This window comes from Sarcophilus harrisii, chromosome 2, assembly GCF_902635505.1.
Source record: "Sarcophilus harrisii chromosome 2, mSarHar1.11, whole genome shotgun sequence".
In the NCBI taxonomy this organism is placed as follows: domain Eukaryota; kingdom Metazoa; phylum Chordata; class Mammalia; order Dasyuromorphia; family Dasyuridae; genus Sarcophilus; species Sarcophilus harrisii.
Genome location: NC_045427.1, coordinates 19,591,850 through 19,613,194, shown reverse-complemented (window position 1 = coordinate 19,613,194; position 21,345 = coordinate 19,591,850). Strand labels below are relative to the sequence as shown.

At 43.7% G+C, this 21,345-nt stretch overlaps 1 protein-coding gene across 1 annotated transcript in view; it reads left to right on the top strand.

The window, feature by feature from the left end:
* Nucleotides 1–20,290, top strand: part of EMX1 (empty spiracles homeobox 1) — a 38,100-nt gene extending 17,810 nt beyond the window's left edge. The window contains exon 3 of the mRNA XM_031949714.1: nt 19,540–20,290. Within this exon, the coding sequence (XP_031805574.1) occupies nt 19,540–19,707 (168 nt within the window). The 3' untranslated portion in view covers nt 19,708–20,290. The remainder of the gene's footprint in view (nt 1–19,539) is intronic.
* The last annotated feature ends 1,055 nt before the right edge of the window (nt 20,291–21,345 follow it).

The following is a 21,345-nucleotide window of genomic DNA, read 5'->3' as shown; positions in this document are numbered from 1 at the left end:
TCTTGACCCTTATTGCTGAGCACGTATGAGTATTTAGTCATCAGCGATCTAATCTGTCCACCAGTCATATATTAAGGCTTGTCTGGGAGGCATCCGGCAGGCCAGTTTGGGAATAAGGAAAACCTGAGTTCAAATTTTGTCTCATATTCTAATAACTGTGTGACCCTGAGCAAGTCACTTAAAAAAGGTGTTCCACCTCAGTTTCCCCATCTGTAAAACAGATAAAAAATAGTACCTACTTCTTGGGGTTGTTGGAGGATCACATAAAATAATATATGAAGCATTTTGCAAAAGCACCATATAAATGCCATCATCATTATTATAAGTTAAATTTCAACACCTTCCCCGAAACCAGTGATCTGTATCGATGGAAGGAGTTTCCATATCAGGAATTTGATTAATAACAATTATTTACTCATTAATTAAAATTTGTCAGTTATTTCTATGATAGTTATATGGAATCGTGGAATTTTTTGAGATGGAAAGGTCTTTTCCACTTATCTTGATCCTGACACGGTGATTATTATTTTGCTCTTCTTTGAGCACGAAGGACAACAACCAACCAACCCTTTCACTTTATGATTTTATGATCTCTGACCTTACAAAAGAGACTTGTTTTTATAGATAAGAAAATGGAGAGTGTTTCCTCCCTCCAGGCCCTAGATGGGAAAGGACGCTTCCAACATCACTTAGTTAATGAGTGAAATGGTCAGCATTAAATCCTACCTGCCAAATGCAGCGGCATTCCCATTATAATATATTCTCACTAATCATTAATATCTCCTACCATCATAACTTATCCATTCCTGTATTCATATATCTATCTTTAGCTTCTGGTATAGCAGCATTTTTAAAAACTCACTGCTTTTAAGCTCAATAAAAATGTTCTTAATGAACTCTTCTCCCCCCTTTCTCAAACCATCATTAATATTGACCTACAATATTCACTTATCATTTTCTCTGTTATTTGTAACTTTGTCACATCCATCATCTGCTAATCCATACTTGTTTATTTGTCCTGCCTTGTTTTCTAATTACTGTCTATGTGCAACTATAACTATTTATCTACCTTTCTATCATCTATCTTTCTTTTGTGATCATCCGTCCTTAGCTCTTAACCCTCTCTCTGTAGCTCTACTTATATAGAGATATAATTGTGCAGAGGTATGGTTGCAAATGTTTAACAATTGGCTCTCTGGAAGGGAAATTATGCACAATTTTAAATTTAATTGTTAAACATTTTGTGCACAATTTTAAATTTAATTTTTAATTAATTAATTAAACATTTCCCCTTCATTTTCTTAAACCTTAACAATCATCAAAACAAAAAATCAAACCCTGTTTCATAATTTGTTGACTTTTGACATGGAAATACATTGAAAATTTATATCTGTTTCACTGTCTTTATTGATCATTCATCTGTATCTATTTGTCAGCTCTAGCGATGTCTTGCTTGACCCATGTAATAACTCAGATTCAATCTCTCATTTGAAAAATATGATATCTTTTCTCCAAGTATCTAGCAATTATCTACATTTCATTTCTGAAGAACTAAATAGGTTCTTTTTAGATTTTAAAATTTTGTTTTGTTTAATTAACAAGGATTTTCTCGTTCTCTTACTTCCTCCCACTTCCTGTATTGAAAAGAAAGAAGGAAAAAAAGAGATGAGAATCCTTATATCCCATCAGCACAAACAATAAAAACTCTCCCATTGAGGCAAGTACAAAAATGCATCTCTCATTCTGCACAGCCATTATCTCTCTGTCATGAGGTGGGTAGGCGTCTTCATTACCAGTGTCCTGCAGAGTTCTTAAGCCTTATGAAATTGGTAATTTTTATAATATATGATTTGAATATGGAGCAGTCCCCTCTACTTTACGGCAATTCTGGTCGATTTCTCTGGGCTTAGGTTTTTGCATAAGGAGTGAATTGGGCTCAATGATCTCCAAAGCTTCTTTCAACTTCTAATTCCTTCCAGTCCCTGAAACTCACAATTCATCCATATTTGCTTCTCATCTTTGGCTGTCATAGCAATTCTTCTTCTTCTTCTTCTTCTTCCTTCTTCCTTCTTCTTCTTCTTCTTTCTTCTTCTTCTTCTTCTTTCTTCTTCTTCTTCTTCTTCTTCTTCTTCTTCTTCTTCTTCTTCTTATTATTATTATTATTGGTAATTTTTCAACATTGACCCTTGCAAAACCTTCTGTTCCAACTTTTCTCCTCCTTCCCCTCACCCCCTCCCCTAGCTGGCAAGTAGTCCCATACATGTTATATATGTTAAATCCAATATACGTGTGCATATTTATACAGTTATCTTGCTGTACAAAAAAAAAAAAATCGGATCTAGAAAGAAAGGAAAAAACCTGAGAAGGAAAACAAACATGCAAGCAAACAATGACAGAAAGAGTAAAAATGCTGTCATAGCAAGTTCTATGTGTGCTTCTTTAGCTATTTTTGAAATCAATACCCAATATAGTTTGTGATTTATAAGTGACCATCATTTCTCTTTTCAGCCACTGACTCTCTTAATCATATCTTTCTATCTATCGGGACTGCTTTTTGCTATTCTGTGTATCCCAGTGGTTAGGACAGTGTCTGGAACGTAGTATGTGCTTAGTAAATACTTTTTGACTATCAATGGATAATCTATATTATTTATAATCTAGCTATAGATTACATTTTCATTGTGCATTTAAAATAATATAGATAGGGATAAGAAAAGAAGTGGCTGTTGGACTTAGGCCTTCATTGGTGTAAATGTATATTTAGTATTCATATCTAGACAACAATACACCTATTGTCATTAAATATGCATATGGTGTACATACACATGAAAAATATGCATATACAATATGACCTTTTTCCTCATATGATAAGGTGTTGGAGTAGAGAGGACATTGTACCTGGCCTTAAGACTCCTGGGTTCGAGTCCTGCCTCAGATCAGCTGTATGACCCTGAGCAAGTCTCTTGATTTCCATGAGAATCAGTCCCATTATCTGTGAAATAAAGATAGCAATACCTACAGGTACTTTATAACCCTCTAGAGATGAGACCTATTGAGATGAGAGCTCCACAATGACTTAAGAAGGTCCACTCTAGAGATGAGAGCTCCACAGTGACTAAAGGAGGTCGAAAATATTTTCCAGATTTCAAATTTTTAGAATCTTTAGATAATTTGGTCATCGTTTAAATGGGCATCTAACATCTCTCTATCTGTTTGTTGCTGTTGAATGAAAATTCCTTGAATGTAGGGACTGTTTCATTTTTTGCTATTTGTCTCCAGGACCTAATACAATGACAGGCACATGGTAATTATTTAAAAATATTGGTTATCGGAATTCATTTAGCTATACCAATCCACTGATGATCTGTAATCTTTGTCATTAGTCTGAACATTCATTATTTATCCATTGTTGAAAGGAAGAACTAACGTTTATATTAAACTTTAAGGCTTATAAAACACATGATACTTTAAAGTTTTGTTAAATTTAAAGTCTTCTAAAGACTTTTGGGATCCTGTATACTCCCTTTCATTCTTCTTACCTGTGAGCTTTACCACTATCTCTTTTTTATGATTTTTTCCCCCTGAGGCAATTGGAGTTAAATGACTTGCCCAGGGTCAGACAGCTGAGAAGTGTTAAGTGTATGACATCAGATTTGAACTCGGGTCCTCCTGACTTCAGGGCTGGTACTCATTCATTGAGCCACCTAGCTGCCCCACTAGCTCTCTATGATAAAATATACATAAATCTCTCCCACAAAGGCTTCCCATATACAGGAACTGCTTCACTTTGTGTTCATATCACTAGGCTTAGTGTAGTACAGCATGAGGGCTGACTAAATGCATTTTTATTCATCCATCCATCCATCCACTCATTCATCCCTTTCTTCTTCATTCAGTTAATTTTATTTATCCTACAGGATCATCTCATACACATACAATCATGTGTGTAGACATAACTCTCCACATATAAATATATACACATATATATTATAGTATATTTTCTTTTATGGTACCAGGGTAGTTAAGTAGTACAATGGATCCAGTGCTGAGCCCAGAGTCAGGAAGTCTTACCTTCTTGAGGTCAGTTCCAGCCTCAGGTGATTCCTAGCTGTGCGACCCTGAGCAAGTCCCCATTTGCCTCAGTTTAATGGCAGACCACCCCAGTGTCTTCACCAAGAAGACCCCAAATAGAGCCACGAAGAGTCAGACACAAGTGAAAACTGAACAAGAAAATCACACACACATAATATCCCAAGAGGAGAAATCAAATATGTGTGTATATATAGATCCTATCAGGCATCTATTAACTGTGTGACCTTGGCAAGTCAACCTCTACCTGCTTCAGTTTCTCTCTGTAAAATGGGATAATAATAGCATCTACCTCTCAGGATTACTGTGAGAATATTATTGGATTGGAATGTTATTGGTAAAGTATTTAACATGGTGCTTGCCACATAGTAGGTGCTATTACTATTATTAATTATTATCTGACTCAGTGTGTTTGAGTGGGTAGCCCAAATGGGAAATCACCAGTCACTGAGTAAAATATTGAATTGAGCTAAATAGTAAGGGATCATCCATCCTTATTTATAATAATTTATTGATCATCTATCTACGTGTGTCTCTATCTCTGCGTCTTTACTGAGTCACAGCCATTTTTACCTGTCATTTCTATCTCGCATTTATTTATTTATCACTCAACTGCCTGTTTATCTGTCTCTCCTTCCATCTATAAGACCAATTCTTGCTTCTTCAAAGCTTTAGTATTGGCAAATCCATTTCCTCACAGCAACTCAACATAGGAAAAGGTGCTTTTGGTACCACCGGTCTCCTATTACACAGGAGGAAACTGAGGAGGAAATTTGGTCATGGTCTTCTGGCTTAGGCAGTGGTGGTTTCCTGACTCCTTCGTCTCCACAGCACAGTCCCTCCCTTATCTCCTGTGCATCTTGTTCTTCATCTGTTTTTCTCTCTCAATTGACCATTTGTTTCATTCATTTCTTTATTGCTTAGTTTTATTTTTTCTCTTTTTGTGATTTTATCAATGTAGAAAATTTCCAGTGGGGATTTCCTGTAGAGATAAACAGTTCCTTTTTTTTTTTTTTTAACATTTTAATTTAAAGTTTTGAGTTCCAAGTCTAATTCCTCCCTTCCTCTCTCTCTCTCTGAGATGGTAAGTAATCAAATATAGGTCATACACTTGCGATTATGTAAAACATTTCCAAATTTGTCATTTTGTATGAGAAGACTCAGATAAAAGGAAAAACATGAAAAAAATAAAGCAAAAAATAGCATGCGTTAGTCTGTCTTCAAACAAGATCCTTTCTTTCTCAGGAGGCAGATACTTTGCTTCATCATTAATCCTTTGGGATGTCTTGGGTCATCGTATTGCTGAGAAGAGCTAAGTCATCCGCAGTTCTTCATCAAACAATACGTTGTTACAGTGTACCATGTTCTCCGGGTTCTGCTCACTTCACTCAGCATCAGTTTATGTGAATCTTTCCAGAGCGCCTGCTTTGTAACTAAGAATCTTAATCAGTTAATAAGCAGCTTATTAAGCACCTACTGTGTGCCAGACACTGTGATACAAAGAGAGGCTGAAGAAACTCCAAACATAGGCAGAAAAAAAATCAGAAATAAACAGAAGGGAGATCCTAGAATTAAGGGGGAGTCAGAAAAAGGTTTTCTGGAGGTTTTAGCTGGAATTTGGAGATGGAGATGAGGAAAGAGAGAGTCATGCATGGGGGACAGTAGGGGGAATATACATGGGAGATGAGGTATCCGAAAAGATAATGGGATACATAGTCAGCTAGCCTGAAGTTAGTGGGTCAGAAGTAGGACTTTAACTTGGGTCTTCCTGACCTAGCTTGCTCTCTATTATATCTTGCTGTTATTATCTAGTAGCGAGGGGGTGCCTTGGTTAGAGCGCCAGTCCTGGAGTCAGAAGGGCCCCGAGTTCAAATTTAACTTCAGACACTGTGTGATCCTGTACAAGTCACTTAACCTGGGTCAGCCTCAATTTCCTCATTTGCGATGTAGGGAACTCCCAGGAAAGACAATTCCCTCTTCTAGTGCAGATCAGCATCATTTCCTTGTCCTAGGGCATGACCTAAGAGGTTGAGTGTCTTGGATGTGTCAGAGGAGACTTGAATCTCCATTTAATGGTGAGAGCTGATTTTATACCCAGCTTTAACATTCTGGGTTCCAAGGCTTCATCCATGCTCTAAGATTCTCCCAGAAGAGCTCTGACTTTTCATATTTTAACATCCCTTAGCTCTGACATTCGTAGAATCCCTCCCCGCTCTGAAATTCTGTGTTCTCCGGCCTCTCTCAGTGCTGACATTCTATGTTTTAAAGCCCCTCTCAGTCTTGACATCTTATGTTTTAAGCTTTCCCAGCCTGGACATCCTAGGTTCTAAGGTCCATCCAACTCTGAGGTTCTTTGTTCTAAGGCTTTACCTTAGAACAGCTCTGACATTCCCTCGACTAAGACTCCTCTCAGTTCTGATACCTGGTGTTCTAAGGTTTCTCTCAACTCTGACATTTAATGGTCCTAAAGTGTGAGCTAAGACTGGCTTGTCCACCACACAAGGTAGAAGAATTCAGAGTAGGAACTGGCCATTGGGGCCTGGGACAGTGGGATAGCTTGGAAGGCCTGAGTAGGTCTTAAAGGATGATGAAAAAGATCCACCTTGGAGGAAAAGAAGGAAGGACTTCTTGACGAGGGGCCCAGAACCCCTTATGTCCCAAGGGTAGTTGAGTTGCACTGTGTGTAATAGAACTCTAGGCATGAAATCTGAAAGTAATGAATTCAAATCATGTCTCTGACACAACATTTGAGTGACTTTCAACAAGTCTCTTAATCTTTTAGTCCTTCCTTCCTCCCTCCCTCCCTCCCTTCCTTCTTCCCTCCCTTCCTTCCTTCTTTCCTCCCTTCCTCCCTTCCTTCCTTTCTTCCTTCCCTCTCTCCCTCCTTTCCTCCCTCCCTCCCTCTTTCCTTTTCTCCCTCCCTCCCTCTTTCCTTTTCTCCCTCCCTCCCTCCTTCCTTTTCTCCCTCCCTCCTTTCCTTCTTCTCTCCCTCCTTCCTTCCTTCCTTCCTTTCTTCCTTCCTCCCTCTCACCCTTCCTCCCTTCTTGGCAATTGGGATTAAGTGACTTACCCAGGGTCACATAGTAAGCATATCTAAGGCTGTATTTAAACTTAGGTTTTCCTGCCTCCAGGGCCAGTGCTCTAACCACTGTGCTACCCCGCTGCCCTTGCCTTAATTTTTTTTATCTGTGAAATGAAGAGGTTGGAACAGATTATCTCCAAGGCCCCTTCCATTCTAGAATTCTGATCCTCTGTTCTGTTCTGCTGCTATATTCCCAAAGGTTCAATAAATTCCACCTGAAGTCTAGGAAATAGAGTATGGACACGCAGTTGGCTGGACATCCCTTAGGGCGGGGATTGTTTCATTTTTCCTTTGTATCCCTAGCACAGTGGCTGGCACATAGTAGGAGATTAATAAATGCTGGTTGACTGAGTCCACAAATGTGACTTAGAATCATTCCTAAGGTCACTGAGTCCAGGCAGTCTTTGAATTTGATGGTCACTCTGCTCTGAAATAATCACTGCCATAAGGACATCATTCTTATTTCTATAGACTAATTGAAGAGTGAATGGGTCTCCTTTTTCTATGGGCAGATACATGAAGAAAAATGCATCCCTTTAATCTCCACTTCTGCCTTGTGTCCCAGGCCTCTAACAGGAGGGCCTCCACTCTCACCTGGCCTCCATCAATGTTCTGTGTGAGCTTAGGCACTTCATTTACCTCAGTGGGCCTCAGTTTTCCCCATCTGTAAAATGCGGAGCTGTTCCTAGAGGGCCCCTAAGGTCTCTTCCAGTTCTAACTCTATGATGCTCTGATTGTCTTTTTTGTGACTGGTCTCGGACTGGCTCCCTGTTACGTTCCTGCTCCCATCCTGCAATGCTTCTTGGAACCTCCCCTCCCTGGGAACTTTAAGAAGTGTGATCTCAGGGAGTTCAGACATAGAGCGATGGTCAGAATAAGCCATAAAACCCCATGTTTCTTTAACACTTTGAGGTTTTCAAAACCCTTTACCCACATCTCCTTTGATGGGGATTTCAGTGTGGGTTTTCAAACTCTAAGTATCTCTCAGGATGAGGAAGGTAATTAACCTCTGAAAAGGAAAAAGAAATCCAAACATTCACTGGTTTCATTTCAAATGCAACAGAAATCTTGTCATCCATGTTTTAGGACACACAGAATTTGGGGCCGACGTCTCCCTCTTTATCTTTCTCAAAAAATGCCATTTGTCATATAGGGAGGCTCTCGAAGAGGGAGGGAGTAGCAGGGATACATGGGATATGATAGCATGTGGAAAATAGAATATAGTCAATAAAATTATTATGGTGTAGGCTTTCATATATTACTTTATTTTTTTCTTTCTTTTTTTTATTATTTTTTTTATTAAATAACTTTTTATTGCCAGAACCCATGCCAGGGTAATTTTTTACAACATTATCCCTTGCACTCACTTCTGTTCCGATTTTTCCCCTCCCTCCCTCCACCCTCTCCCCCAGATGGCAAGCAGTCCTATACATGTTAAATAGATTACAGTAGATCTTGGATACAATCTATGTGTGCAGAACCGAACAGTTTTCTTGTTGCTCAGGGAGAATTGGATTCAGAAGGTAAAAATAACCTGGGAAGAAGAACAAAAATGCAAGCAGTTTACATTCATTTCCTAGTGTTCTTTCTTTGGGTGTAGCTGCTTCTGTCCATCCTTGATCAATTGAAACTAAGTTAGATCTTGTCTTTGTTGAAGAAATCCACTTCCATCAGATACATCCTCATACAGTATCGTTGTTGACGTATATAATGATTTCCTGGTTCGGCTCATTTTGCTCAGCATCAGTTCATGTAAGTCTCGCCAATCCTCTCTGTATTCGTCCTGCTGGTCATTTCTTACAGAGCAATAATATTCCATAACATTCATATACCACAATTTACTCAACCATTCTCCAATTGATGGGCATCCATTCATTTTCCAGCTTCTGGCCACAACAAACAGGGCTGCCACAAACATTTTGGCACATACAGGTTCCTTTCCCTTTTTTAGTATCTCTTTGGGGTAGAGACACGGCTGGATCAAAGGGTATGCAGAGTTTGATAACTTTTTGGGCATAGTTCCAAACTACTCTCCAGAATGGCTGGATGTATTCACAATTCCACCAACAATGTATCAGTGTCCCTGTTTTCCCACATCCCCTCCAACATTCTGCATTATCTTTCCCTATCATTCTGGCCATTCTGACGGGTGTATCATATATTACTTTAATAGAAAGTTACCTGGCAATGCAATCTTGGATAAAGCTATTAATTACTCAGTAATGGCTTTCAATAAAAAACATTATTTTCTGCCTTTCCCCTCCAAAAGCTGAGACAACTGAGAGATAGCTCAGCATATAATTAAGAGACCCTAGCATGGGTATAGGATTGTTGCTTTAAAGTTGGGTCTAAGAGGGCAGAGCGTGGAACTCGGTTTTGGGAAAGACTGGCATAGGGACTGGAGCTGTGGTTTCAGTGCTCCAGGGAGGAAGGAAGCCCCCTCTCCCTATGCAGGCCAGCATCTTCTCTGCCTCCAGCAGAGGGGTTAAATGTTGGCTCAGGGTGTCACAGTTGGTGTGTGTAAAAAGCACGACTTGAATCCAGGACCTCCCAGAGGGTTCAATCTTGACTAAGACATTCATAAGCTCGGTGAACTCTGGATAAGTTCCTTAGCCTCTCCTGGACCTCATTTTTCCTCTTTGGCAAAAAATGGGAGGGAAGTTGGATTTGCCATCCTCTCAGTCCTGTCCATTTTGAAATCTACGATGTTGTGATTTATCCAACCCCTTCATTTTATAAATGAGAAAACTGAGGTCCAGTGGCTTGCATAAGGCCACCCAGACAGGGTCCAAACTAACATGTGTACCTGGTCTTTTGACTGAATTATCAAGTGCTCTTTCCCACTGGTCCAAGGAGCAGAACCTAAAGGCTGGGCAGTGACAGAACTGCAATGTTAGCCTAATAGCTCACAGTCCCCTGTAGGGCGCCAGCCCCCTTCACATTGTCTTCCAAATCCCCAACTTCCCATGTCTTCGCCACCCTAAGCATAAGAAAATGATGCTCTGGGATGGGGGCTCTGAGCTATCTCCTTCCTAGAGGAGATGGGCTGGGCTGAGGTAGCTCTACTTTATCTTCCAGGTCCCCAGCCCCCTAACCCTCCCTTCAGTCTTGCCTTCTGCCTTGTGTCCCAGGACTTATTTGTGAGATGGGGAGCACCATTGGGGAGCACTCCATGTTCAGAATTAGGGAACCTTTCTGTGATTAGGTGAGGGTCTATTCCATTATCAATCAGTGCTCAGAATAACAGGCCAGAATGAGGCTGACCAAGTGAACTTTGGTGCTTAGTAGGTAGAGAAACAGTCTTGAAGCCAGATTCAGGTTCCATTTTGATGGATCTTGACTGTGTCACGTGGGCAGGGAAGTAGCGGAGAATGTGCTAGAGAGAATTGGTGGAAATCCCTCACTTGGGAATTCCCTTCACCTAGTGAAATCCCGAGGCCGGTCTCTGTCCTCTGTCTTATAGGGTTAGAACTGGAAGGGACTTGGACACGGTCTGGTCTAATCTCCTCATTCTATACAGGAGGAAACTCAGACCCAGTGGCTTCAATGACTTGCCCCCAAATCATCCAGGCCCTAACAGGGGCTACAATTTGAACTCGTGTTTTCTGCATCCAAATCTAGCTTCCTTTTCTGCTACATCCTTAAGGGAGATGAGAGTATTTTTTGTAAAGGCCAAGGCGCTTTTCTGAGGGGCTCAGGGTTGGGACGGGAGAGGTGGGGTGGTGGGACTGTGTAGGTATCGCTGGGGGTAGGGGCAGGACTGGGGAGGAATGGCTCTTCAGATGGTTGAGGGAGGTAGTTCCGGCTTTTATCAGGGCAGCGTGGGAGCAAGCCCAGGGACGGGAGTGGGAGGTGGAAAGGAAGGGCAGGAGGGAGAGAGGGAGGAAGATGAAAAGGGAGATGGAGCCAAGGTGGGGGTGGATATGGGGAGGGAGAAGAACCATCTCAGGGGATTTGGTGAGATGAGGGTAGAAGTAGACACAAGAAAGGCAGAAATGAAAGGAGGGGATGCCCTGTCAATGCCTAAATTAATTAAAAGAGCTTGGAGATGTGGGTTCTAGCTTGTGCTCTGCCCAACTGGGTGATCCCAAGACTGCTTCTTAATCTTCCCATTTGAAAAACAGGGAGTGAGGTAGCCTGAGAATCTCCAAGATGTCCAGTGACATCTGGGCTGTGGGCAGGCCCGTACATGACACCTTTCTAGCTGGGGAGCTCTCCCTGAACTTGGGCCCACTAATAAGCCTTTGAAAAGCCGGAGTTAGCACATCAGGATGAGGTTAGCAAGTGGGATCAGCGGGGGAGGGGGTAAAGCAAGAGATCATATTTGGAAAGGGGAAAACATAGGGAGGGGATGGTTTAGAGGTGGGACTGACTTTGAGCAGTATTAAAGATGGGGCTGAGATTAAGAGCAGAGTTTCTGGGATAAAGAATGTAGTTTAGAGATGGAGATGAATGAAGGAAAGAAAAAGCATTTATTGAGCACTTACTTGTGCCAGACACTGTGCTTTTAAACATTAAAGATACTTTTGATGTATTCGATTAAGAAAGCCTACCATCAGGGAGTTTATTTTCAGGTAGATAAAATATATTTAAAAATGGAGCTTCAAAAAGGGGATCAGAGTCACAAGACAATGGATCTACATGGCCTTTCCAATAATGGAAAGTGTTGAGTTGATTACTTTTCTCCAAGCCCAGAACTGGAAGAGGGGAGGCAGGGGAAAGGTCTGATATTTAAGCATTGAGGTGACTGGAAAGTAGTTTGGGAGGGAGGTCTGAGTCTGGGCAAAATAAGGGGAAGGAGGTTCACTAGTCAGCAACTGGGAGTGTGGGGGTCAAGAGCAGTGGGGTTGGAACTGGAAACAGAGCTAGATGGGCTCCGGGTTGGGATGGAGAATAAAGTTAAGAATGGGAATAGACAGAGTGAAGGTAGAATTGCGGATGGGAAATAAGGCTCCAATTGAAGAGAATTACCCTGGGTCACCCAACCAATGAATAGGGAACTACTTGAGAGGAGACACTGAAGAAGAAGAGAGAGATGAAATATTTATTAAAGGCTTACCATGTACCTAGTACCATCGCACTGTGCTAAGTGCCACGAAGGTAAAGCAAGAAAAGTTTTTGACAATGGAGGCACTGAATGATTATTTTCCAAACAGAAGGAAACAAGTTTAAATTAAAGCAGGAGTGATTGCAGTTGGACAAAAGGAAAACCTTGGATGTTAGGATAGTTTGGGTTCAAATCCAGGCCAAACCCTGGTTGGGTTCTCCGTCCCCAAACCAGGGTTCTCTGTCCCCAAACCAGGGTTCTCCGTCCCCAAACCAGGGTTCTCTGTCCCCAAACCAGGGTTCTCCGTCCCCAAACCAGGGTTCTCCGTCCCCAAACCAGGGTTCTCCATCCTGGGAGATATGCAAAGAACAGAAGGACTGACCTTCCAATCTGGAAGGTTTAGACCTAAGGGCAGGGGACTGGATTCATTCAGTCAGTCAACGAACATTTATTAAGCTTTTATTCCACACCAAGCATTATGCTAAATTGTAAGGCTACATAGAAAGTCTCTGCCCTTAAGCAGCTCGTATACTGATGAGAGAGAAAGAAATATTCAATGACCCGTCACAAACATAGATTAAAGCTCATATACATACATCTATGTGTATTATATATTAATATATGGTAGAGCTGGCTCACAAATATACATAAAGAATCTAAGTATTTGAAAGGTGATTGAAACAAGAGCCCGAAGGAAGAGAAAGGAGGCACTGCATAATAGGAAATAACAGATAATCCCCAAATCCATTTCTCTTCTCCTCTCTAATACTTGGATATGCTGAGGCTACGTGGGCATGTATTCATTTATCTTGCTCTTCACGTGCTCTTTGCACTTTATGTGTCTGTATAAACAAGGCTGCCTCCCATGAGTGAAGCACTTCGATGTTCTCAAGGCTATTTCACATCTAGATACTCAGTTGATCCTCACAATGCCATCTGCTGCTTACTGTCTGTGTGACCCTGGGTAAGTAACTCAAGCTCCTTCAGCCTCAGTTTCCTTCTCTGTAAAAATGAGAGGGTAAGACCAATGACCTCTGTGGACTTTTTCAGTTTTATATCTACCTGTTCCTGTGATAAAGACCTCTAGGTGATAGGTGGTAATTCTACAAAATGAGGAAACTGAGACCCAGGGAGATAATTTGAGTTACTTAAAGACATAGTTAAGGAGAGAGAGAGAGAGAGAGAGAGAGAGAGAGAGAGAGAGATGGATAGATGGATGAATGGATAGATAGATGGTAGATAGCAGATAGGATGGATAGTAGATAGAGAGATAGATGGATAGATGGATGGATAGATGGATAGATAGATAGTAGACAGCAGATAGATAGGATGGATAGATAGTAAATGGTAGATAGATAGGATAGATAGATAGTAGATAGATGGTGGGTAAATAGATAGATGGCAAATAGGTAGGCAGATAGATGATGGCTAGATAGAGGAATAAATAACTAGATGACGGATAATATATGGATGGATAAATAGATAAATGGATAGAGGGATAGATGAATAGATAATAGATGATAGATAATGATAGATATCATGATATAATGATATCATCTAATGATAGATGATAGATAGATAAACTCTTGGATGGTAGATAGATGAAGCTTTTATTAAAGGCTTATCATGTGCCAAGCACTGAGCCTAAGTCCTATGAATATGAAAACCAGAAAAAAGTCCTCAGTTTTGGCTCAATCTTTTCATCATCCAACATGAGATACTTGGATGAATGAGATAGTGAGAAGGGAGACTGTCCTAGGACTTTCCTTTGAAGCTAATAATAATAATAGTTTGCCAGCATTCAGGGATCACTATAAGGTTTGCAGAGAGCTTTACAAATATTATTTAATCCTCACAACAACCCTGAGAAGTAGGTGTGATTATTATCTCCATTTTACAGATGAGGAAGCTGAGGCAAAGAGAAGTTAAATGACTTGCCCACGATCATCCAGCTAGTAAGTGTCCAAGGCTGAATTTGAACTCTGGACTTTCTGATTCTGGGCTCATAGACCTATCCACTGAGCCACCTTTCTCGACCCTGCTGAAGTTAAGACTCGTTGCTGTGGCCTCTCGTGGGGTCAGATTTTGGGGTGTGGTCTGACTTCCCTCTGGTTTGGTCAGCATTGGGGACTGCCCCCTCACTGGGGGGAGGAGCAGCTGTGTTCCCCCAGATCCTGAGCATCAGGAGAGTTGTCCAGTGCACCAAGTAGCTTTGGAAATATCAGTAGACAAGCATTTTAAGCAATTTGTCAGGTCCCACTGCCTCACTTTACAGAGAAATTCAAAGGAGGGAAGGTAGCCTGGGGAAAATCAGTCAGCCTTCCAAGACCTCAGTTTCCAACTCTGTAAAATGGGGAGAGGGGAACCCCATGGCCTTTATGTTATGATTCACACCAAGGTTCCCTCCTCCTCAGGAGTGAGGGAGGTTCTCAGGCATCTTTTTCCTTGACAGAAAGGCTTTCTTTCCGGGGTGCCCTCTCCCCCAACTGTGATCCTGCTGATCTACCTCCCCCCTGCAGGGGCTGCCAGCGCCTGGGAACCAGCAGCTTCCTCTGTGCCACATGGCCCTCCCTGGGCGGCTGCAATGGATGGCAGCAGCTCCCAGGAACTGGCACCTCCTCTCTCCCACCCCGCCCCCAATTCTGCAGTCACAGAGCCCTGACTCACCCACCTCAGTGCCCGCCGGGAAGGGTGAGATCATCCGCCCACTGTGCCGTCACAACCAGATCCAGCACCGGACCTGGGCAGGAGCCAAGGGCCAGGGCAGAACCCCCAAGGCTACCTAGGACTACACCTCAGGAAGACACTGAGGCACCGAGTAGGGGGAAGATGAGTTCAAAATTGAGAATTAGAGGACCTTGATTTTAATTCTTGCCCTGCCCCTTACTGCCTGTATGATCTTGGAGAAGTCACATCTCTTGTGCCTCAGTTTCCTCTTTTGAAAAATAGGATATAAAGTAATCCCTCAGGTCTTTTCCAGCTTATTGATTCAGCTCTATTCTATAAGGTAGGAGGGAGGTTCACCATCTCTTAGCCCTGTCATTGTCTCTTGGTATTACCATTATCTCCCTGGAAAACATGGCATAGCTACAATTTGTACCAGGCCCTCCAAGACTTACATTCTCCTTATCTGAAATACTGGTGAATAAAAATAGAGATTTAAGGTCTTTGGAGCACTTGACATCTATTCCCACAATCCCTGCAACAACCCTGTAAAGTTGGAGCTGTAATTATTTTTTTTTAATTTTTAAACATTTTTAAAAGTTTTGGGTTGCAAATTCTCTCCCTCTCTCCCTCCCTGAAAGCAATCAGATATAGGTTATACATGTACAATTATGTAAAAACATTTCCATATTAGTCATTTTGTTCAAGAAGACTCAAAAGAAAAAAAAGAAAGAAAAAGTAAAAAAAAAAAATAGCATCCTACAGTCTGTATTCAGTGAATATCACTTCTTTCTCTGAGGGTGAAGAGCGTGCAGCATCATCAGTCCCTTGGGATGGTCTTGGATCACTGAATGGCTGAGAGTAGTTACGTCATCCCCAGTTCTTTATCTGACAGTATTGCTGTTCGCCTGGTTCTGTTCACTTCCTTCTGCATCAGTTCATGTTAAGTCTTTTCGGGTATTTCTGAGGTCATCCTGCTTGTCATTTCTTATAGAACAGAAGTATTCCTTTTACAATTCTATACCACAGCTTGTTTAGCCATTCCCCAATTGATGGGCTTCCCTTCGATTTCCAATTCGGGGGGAGGGAGGTTGTGATTATTATTACCATTTTGTAAATGAGGAAACTGAGGCAGGCAGCAACAGTAAAGTGACTGGCTTAGGGACACACAGCTGACAAACGTCTGAAGCAGATTTGGAACCCAGCCTCTTTCTGACTCCAAATCCAGTATCAAACGAGTAAATAGAATATGCACACAAAATAAATGTTTTATACAGTGGGGTTTTTTTGGGACAAATCCAAGACCAGAATTTAACTCTCTTAGGGTTTAGAATAATGTTCCTTTCTGGAGTCTCCATGAAAAAAAGACAAGTTAGGAATTATTGTTCCCATTTTGCACATAAAGAAGCAGAGCTGGAGAGGTTCGCAGCAGAGCTGAGGTTAGAACCCAAATCATAGGCGTCCAACAAGGATCCCAGATCTGGAAGGCTTTTAAAAGTCCAGAAAGAGCCTCAGTTTTACAGCTAGAGAGACGTACTCCCAAGGAAGGCAATTGAATTGGTCACAGTCACACAGACAGTCTGGACTTGGACCCAGATCGGTGCTCTTTCTGCTGAACTCTGCTTGAAGGCCCGCCCATTTCCTTATCTGAGCCCAGAGCTCACCTGCCATGGTTCTTATAGAAATCAAATTGGTCCTGGAGGCAATAGGGAGCCATTGTTCATTGTTGAGTAGAGAAACACCAAGGCTGGGCTTGTGCTTTAGGGAGATTATGTTGACGTTTGGAAGGTCTACTGAGAGTGATAATGGCACTAAATTCAAAGCCAGGCAGGACTCCCGGGCAATTACAAGCCATTATACTGTCATGTGAAGTTCCAGGTCCAGGATGAGGACACTGGACTGAGAATCTGGGGGGTTGGTTCAGTGGGTCACGGTCAAGGAGGTCAGACAGTGTCCGGAGGATCAGACCATTAGATTAAGGTTTTGAGTGTCAGGGCCTGAGGCAGGATCATAGAGCTCTTTTCCTCAGTCAGGGTGATATCTTCTTTTTATTCTCCGCTTCCCCTCTGGGGTTCCCTGGCTGGCCTGGGGTGATATGGCAGCATTTCACACTATGGTGTAACCTGCTAACTCACACCGAGTCCTCCCCCAGGTTGTGGTTTTATTTTTACTTTCTGGATGTGCTCACTTCTGGGATGGGGATGGCAGGGGCCTGGAGGCTCCCCTACTTGGAAGTGCTAAAGTGGCTTCCAAGTGGGGAGTTAGTTCAGATATTCTTCCAAAGCGCTCTGCCTCCCCCAAGATACCCCAGATGCCTCCCCCAGCTGCTGAGGGACAGAATCATCAAACAGCAGAGCAAGAAGAAGTCTTTCAGGTCAACAAGTCATTGGATCATAGGTTTAGATCCAGATAGTACTGTAGAGGCCAAGGAGTCCATTTTGCAGAAGAGGAAACTGAGACTCAGAGAGACAACCACAGGAAGTACCTGAGGCACTTCTCATCCACGTGCTGTGTCACATTGTGTCCACTTCTTTTAGAGACGCAGAAAGTGAGATGCAAGAAAGGGAAGTGATTTGTTTCTGATTACTAGTATTCAAGTACCCAAGAAGGGCCAGGATTAAAATGCAGGCTTCAGGCCATCTTGACAGTCTGATACAAACTCTCTCTAAACTTTTGTTCTTGGCCTGGGGGGGATGTAGATTCAACACACATTTATTAAGTGCCTACTGTGCCCTGGGGATACAAAGATAAAATGCAAACAGCCTGCCTTCAGGGAGCTTACATTCTAGGGAGATTATTTGAGGGGAAAAGAGGGAAAATGAAGTAAGGAAATCAAGAAAGGCTCCCAGTAGCAACGAAAGCCATGGAGCCTTAGCTGAGGATGCAAAGGATGAGAGGAGGAAGTTACCTTGGCGTGTGCTCTGGGCGTGGAGATCAGCAAAGGCAAGGACTCTGGAGATGGGATGGCTGTAAAGGCCAGGGAACAGCACAGATCAGTTTGTCTGCAGGGGAGGGTGAAGACTAGAAATATGAACTAAAGGGAGAGAAGTCTGGATTGAGCAGCAGAACCCAACTGTGTAGGGCCACAAGTACTCAAGTGTGGAATTTTTATTTATCCCAGGGGCCATTGCAAATTATTGGGGGGGGGGGGAGCAGCATGGTGAGTCCTGGCAGCGGGGTGGAGGATGGTTTGGAGCGGAAAGATTGCGGAAACAGGAGTCCAGCTGGAGGCTGTTTCAGTTGCCCTGGTGGGGACAGATCCGGGGTGCTGACTGACTGGAAGGGGATAGACAGGAGACGCATTAGGAAGAGCGGAATGTGACTCTTGATTGGATGGGGCCCGTGACAGCTGAGCAAGGAGACGAGGGCAAAGAATGATGGGAGTCTGGCTGACCAGAAGGCTAGAAATAGGGAAGTCTGGAGGAGCAACCAGATCCAGATTCTAGTTCAGCCATTTGAGATGCCTTTCTGCAGCCAATGGAGCTGTCCAGAGAGCAAGTAGAAGGGAGCTCGGGAGAGATTGGGGGAAAACTTCCTGGAGGAAGTGAAGAATACTTCACAAATTAACCCGGAGGCTGCTCTACCATCTCCTTATGATATGGACCCTAGAACTGAGCTTAGTCTGCTCAGTGTGGTCTGACTATGGCAGAGGACAGCAAGAAGGGTCCGTCCTCACCCACCCACACCCACACACACACACACACACACACACACGCCCCTTGTTCTAAAGAGCATGTTTTTATGAAGATTTCTTTAGCCCAATTTGCTGCTATGTATATTTCCGGCTCATATTGAGGTTGGAGACTACACTGCAGAAGTGTAAGTGGGACCACATCCACCTGGCTGTCCAGTTACCGATTCCTTCTCTAGCCCAGAGTGGTGACTTCCAGGATACCGGCTCTTGACAGTGCAAATTCTAGGGTCTCTCCCAGCTCTGACACTCCCTATTCTAAGGCCCTTCCACTCTCCTATTTTCTGTTCTAAGGCCCTTCCACTCTCCTATTTTCTGTTCTAAGGCCCTTCCACTCTCCTATTTTCTGTTCTAAGGCCCTTCCACTCTCCTATTTTCTGTTCTAAGGCCCTGTCCCACTCTATTTTCCATCCTAAGGCCCCTCCTCACTCTCCTATTTTCCATGCTAAGGCCCCGCCCCCCTCCTATTTTCCATGCCAAGGCCCCGCCCACTCTTGTTTTCCATGCTAAGGCCCCGCCCCTCTCCTATTTTCCATCCTAAGGCCCCTCCTCACTCTCCTATTTTCCATCCTAAGGCCCCTCCTCACTCTCCTATTTTCCATGCTAAGGCCCCGCCCCTCTCCTATTTTCCATGCCAAGGCCCCGCCCACTCTTGTTTTCCATGCTAAGGCCCCGCCCCTCTCCTATTTTCCATCCTGAGGCCCCGCCCACTATTGTTTTCCATGCTAAGGCCCCGCCCACTATTGTTTTCCATGCTAAGGCCCCGCCCTCCCTCCTTTTTCTGTTCCAACGCCCTCGGGCTCTGCCATCTGATGGCAATAGTAAGGGGCGTTCTCCCCGTGGGGCTGTGAAGCCGCAATCCTTTCTGAGCAGCGGCCAGTAAGTGCCTGGGCCTGTTTGTTGAGTCAGTGCATGGAGGGATGAAGGGCTCCAGCCCGCCTGACCTGTGCCTCCCTCTCCCCCCAGGTGAAGGTTTGGTTTCAGAACCGGCGGACAAAGTACAAGCGTCAGAAGCTGGAGGAAGAGGGCCCCGAGTCGGACCAGAAAAAGAAGGGCTCCCACCACATCAACCGGTGGCGCATCGCCACCAAGCAGGCCAACGGCGAGGACATCGACGTCACCTCCAATGACTAAGAGGGGGCCTGGGGAGGGGGGGCAGCTGAGAAACCAATGAAGGGAGCCAGGGGCAAAGGGACATCGGACTGGACTCCGGGGAGACCCAGTGGAAACAACCGCCGAACCTCCTGAGCTCCCCCGTGCGCCCAGGCCCAGGCCTCCGCCTCCCTCCGTCCCTGCCGGGCTGGGCAGCAGCAAGTGGACGGCTCCTGCTGGGGACTTCCAAGGCACTCAGAGACTCGGGCCAGCCGACCGCAGGGGGAAGGCGCAGCAAGGAATGCCTTCCTCCGGGTTCTGTCTCTTCCAAACTCCTCGGGCTGGACGGGGTCAGGGACCTGCAGCATCAACTCTGGCTCAGTGAGCCTGTCAGCCTCGCCCTGGGACTCCCAACCCCGATCTCCTACCCAAGCCTTCTCTGTTCCCTTTGCCTTTTCTGTTCTTCCCTCCTTCCTTTGAACGAGTTTTTATTTTAATTTATTTCTTGTCCAAAGGCCCCTCTGATCCCCGATCCCCACTTCTCTACCATGACCCCAGCTATAGGCCTTAGTGACATCCTCCTGTGTCTCCCTTCCCTGTGGATAATAAAACAAAAAACAAAAAAGCTGCCTTTGTCTGAGTGACCCTGAAACTTGGCTCCAATCCACAATAGCGGGGACTGTGCTAAGAGATGCTAAGGATAAGCTGTCTCGGAGAGTGCGTTGGGGTGCTCATAAGTGTGGAGGAGGGGGGTAGGAAAAGGTTCCTTTCTCTTACCAACTCAGCTAGGGCCATCACTGGCAGTAGAAATGGTCTGGGAGCCCCTGGGGACAGCCTCAACTCACAGGGAGAATCCCCTAGAGAAAGCCACCCCAGGTTCAAGGTACTCTATGGATCTACTATGGATCTATATCCATAATAGCAATAGCCCATGGGTTCCCACCAAGGTGTCTACCTTTAATTATCAGTCAGAAGATAAGATTAGTTTGAAACAAAGGCATTTAATAGAAAATACTGATAGGACCCTTCCCTCATAAATCTAAGACACACTTAGAAATACACGTCATCGGTGAGACAAGCAGACACCTGTGTGTGCTGGGGCAGAGCCAAATGGAACATAGGTAACCCGAGACAATTCAGGTCTCAGATGTCTGGCGGCTACCTAGTGGTGATATGATGCCATTGGTCCTTTTCTCCCTGGTCTCTGTCGGACACTTACCTTCAGTTCGATGCTATTTCATTGAACATACATCTCGTTGCTGGACACATCCTGGATGAGTCTTGACCAGATGTGGAGTCTCTGCTGAACATGGATCTACTGGACATTGCTTTGCTGGATGTATGTAATGACCTTCCAGGTAACCACTGGGCTTGGGACTGCAGAGCTTATTATATCTCTGCTCTCTGCTTCCAGTTTCAACTGAGTGGTTAAAACCTGTGGCCGCCATAGTGCTCTAGTTTTTGTATGAGGAGAATGGCCTCTGGATAGTTTTTTTAGTTGGAAAACTAGAATTTTGTTTTAATGGCCATTTTAGGAAAGCAGTCACCCTTAGGCGAATGGGCGAGGAATAATCCTCAGAAACAAAAACTTTCTGTGACTGTATTATAGGTACCCGTCTTCTTACCTGCAGAATCTTGGCTATGATGCTTCTTATTTTCAGCAAGAAATTCTAAGTCTTG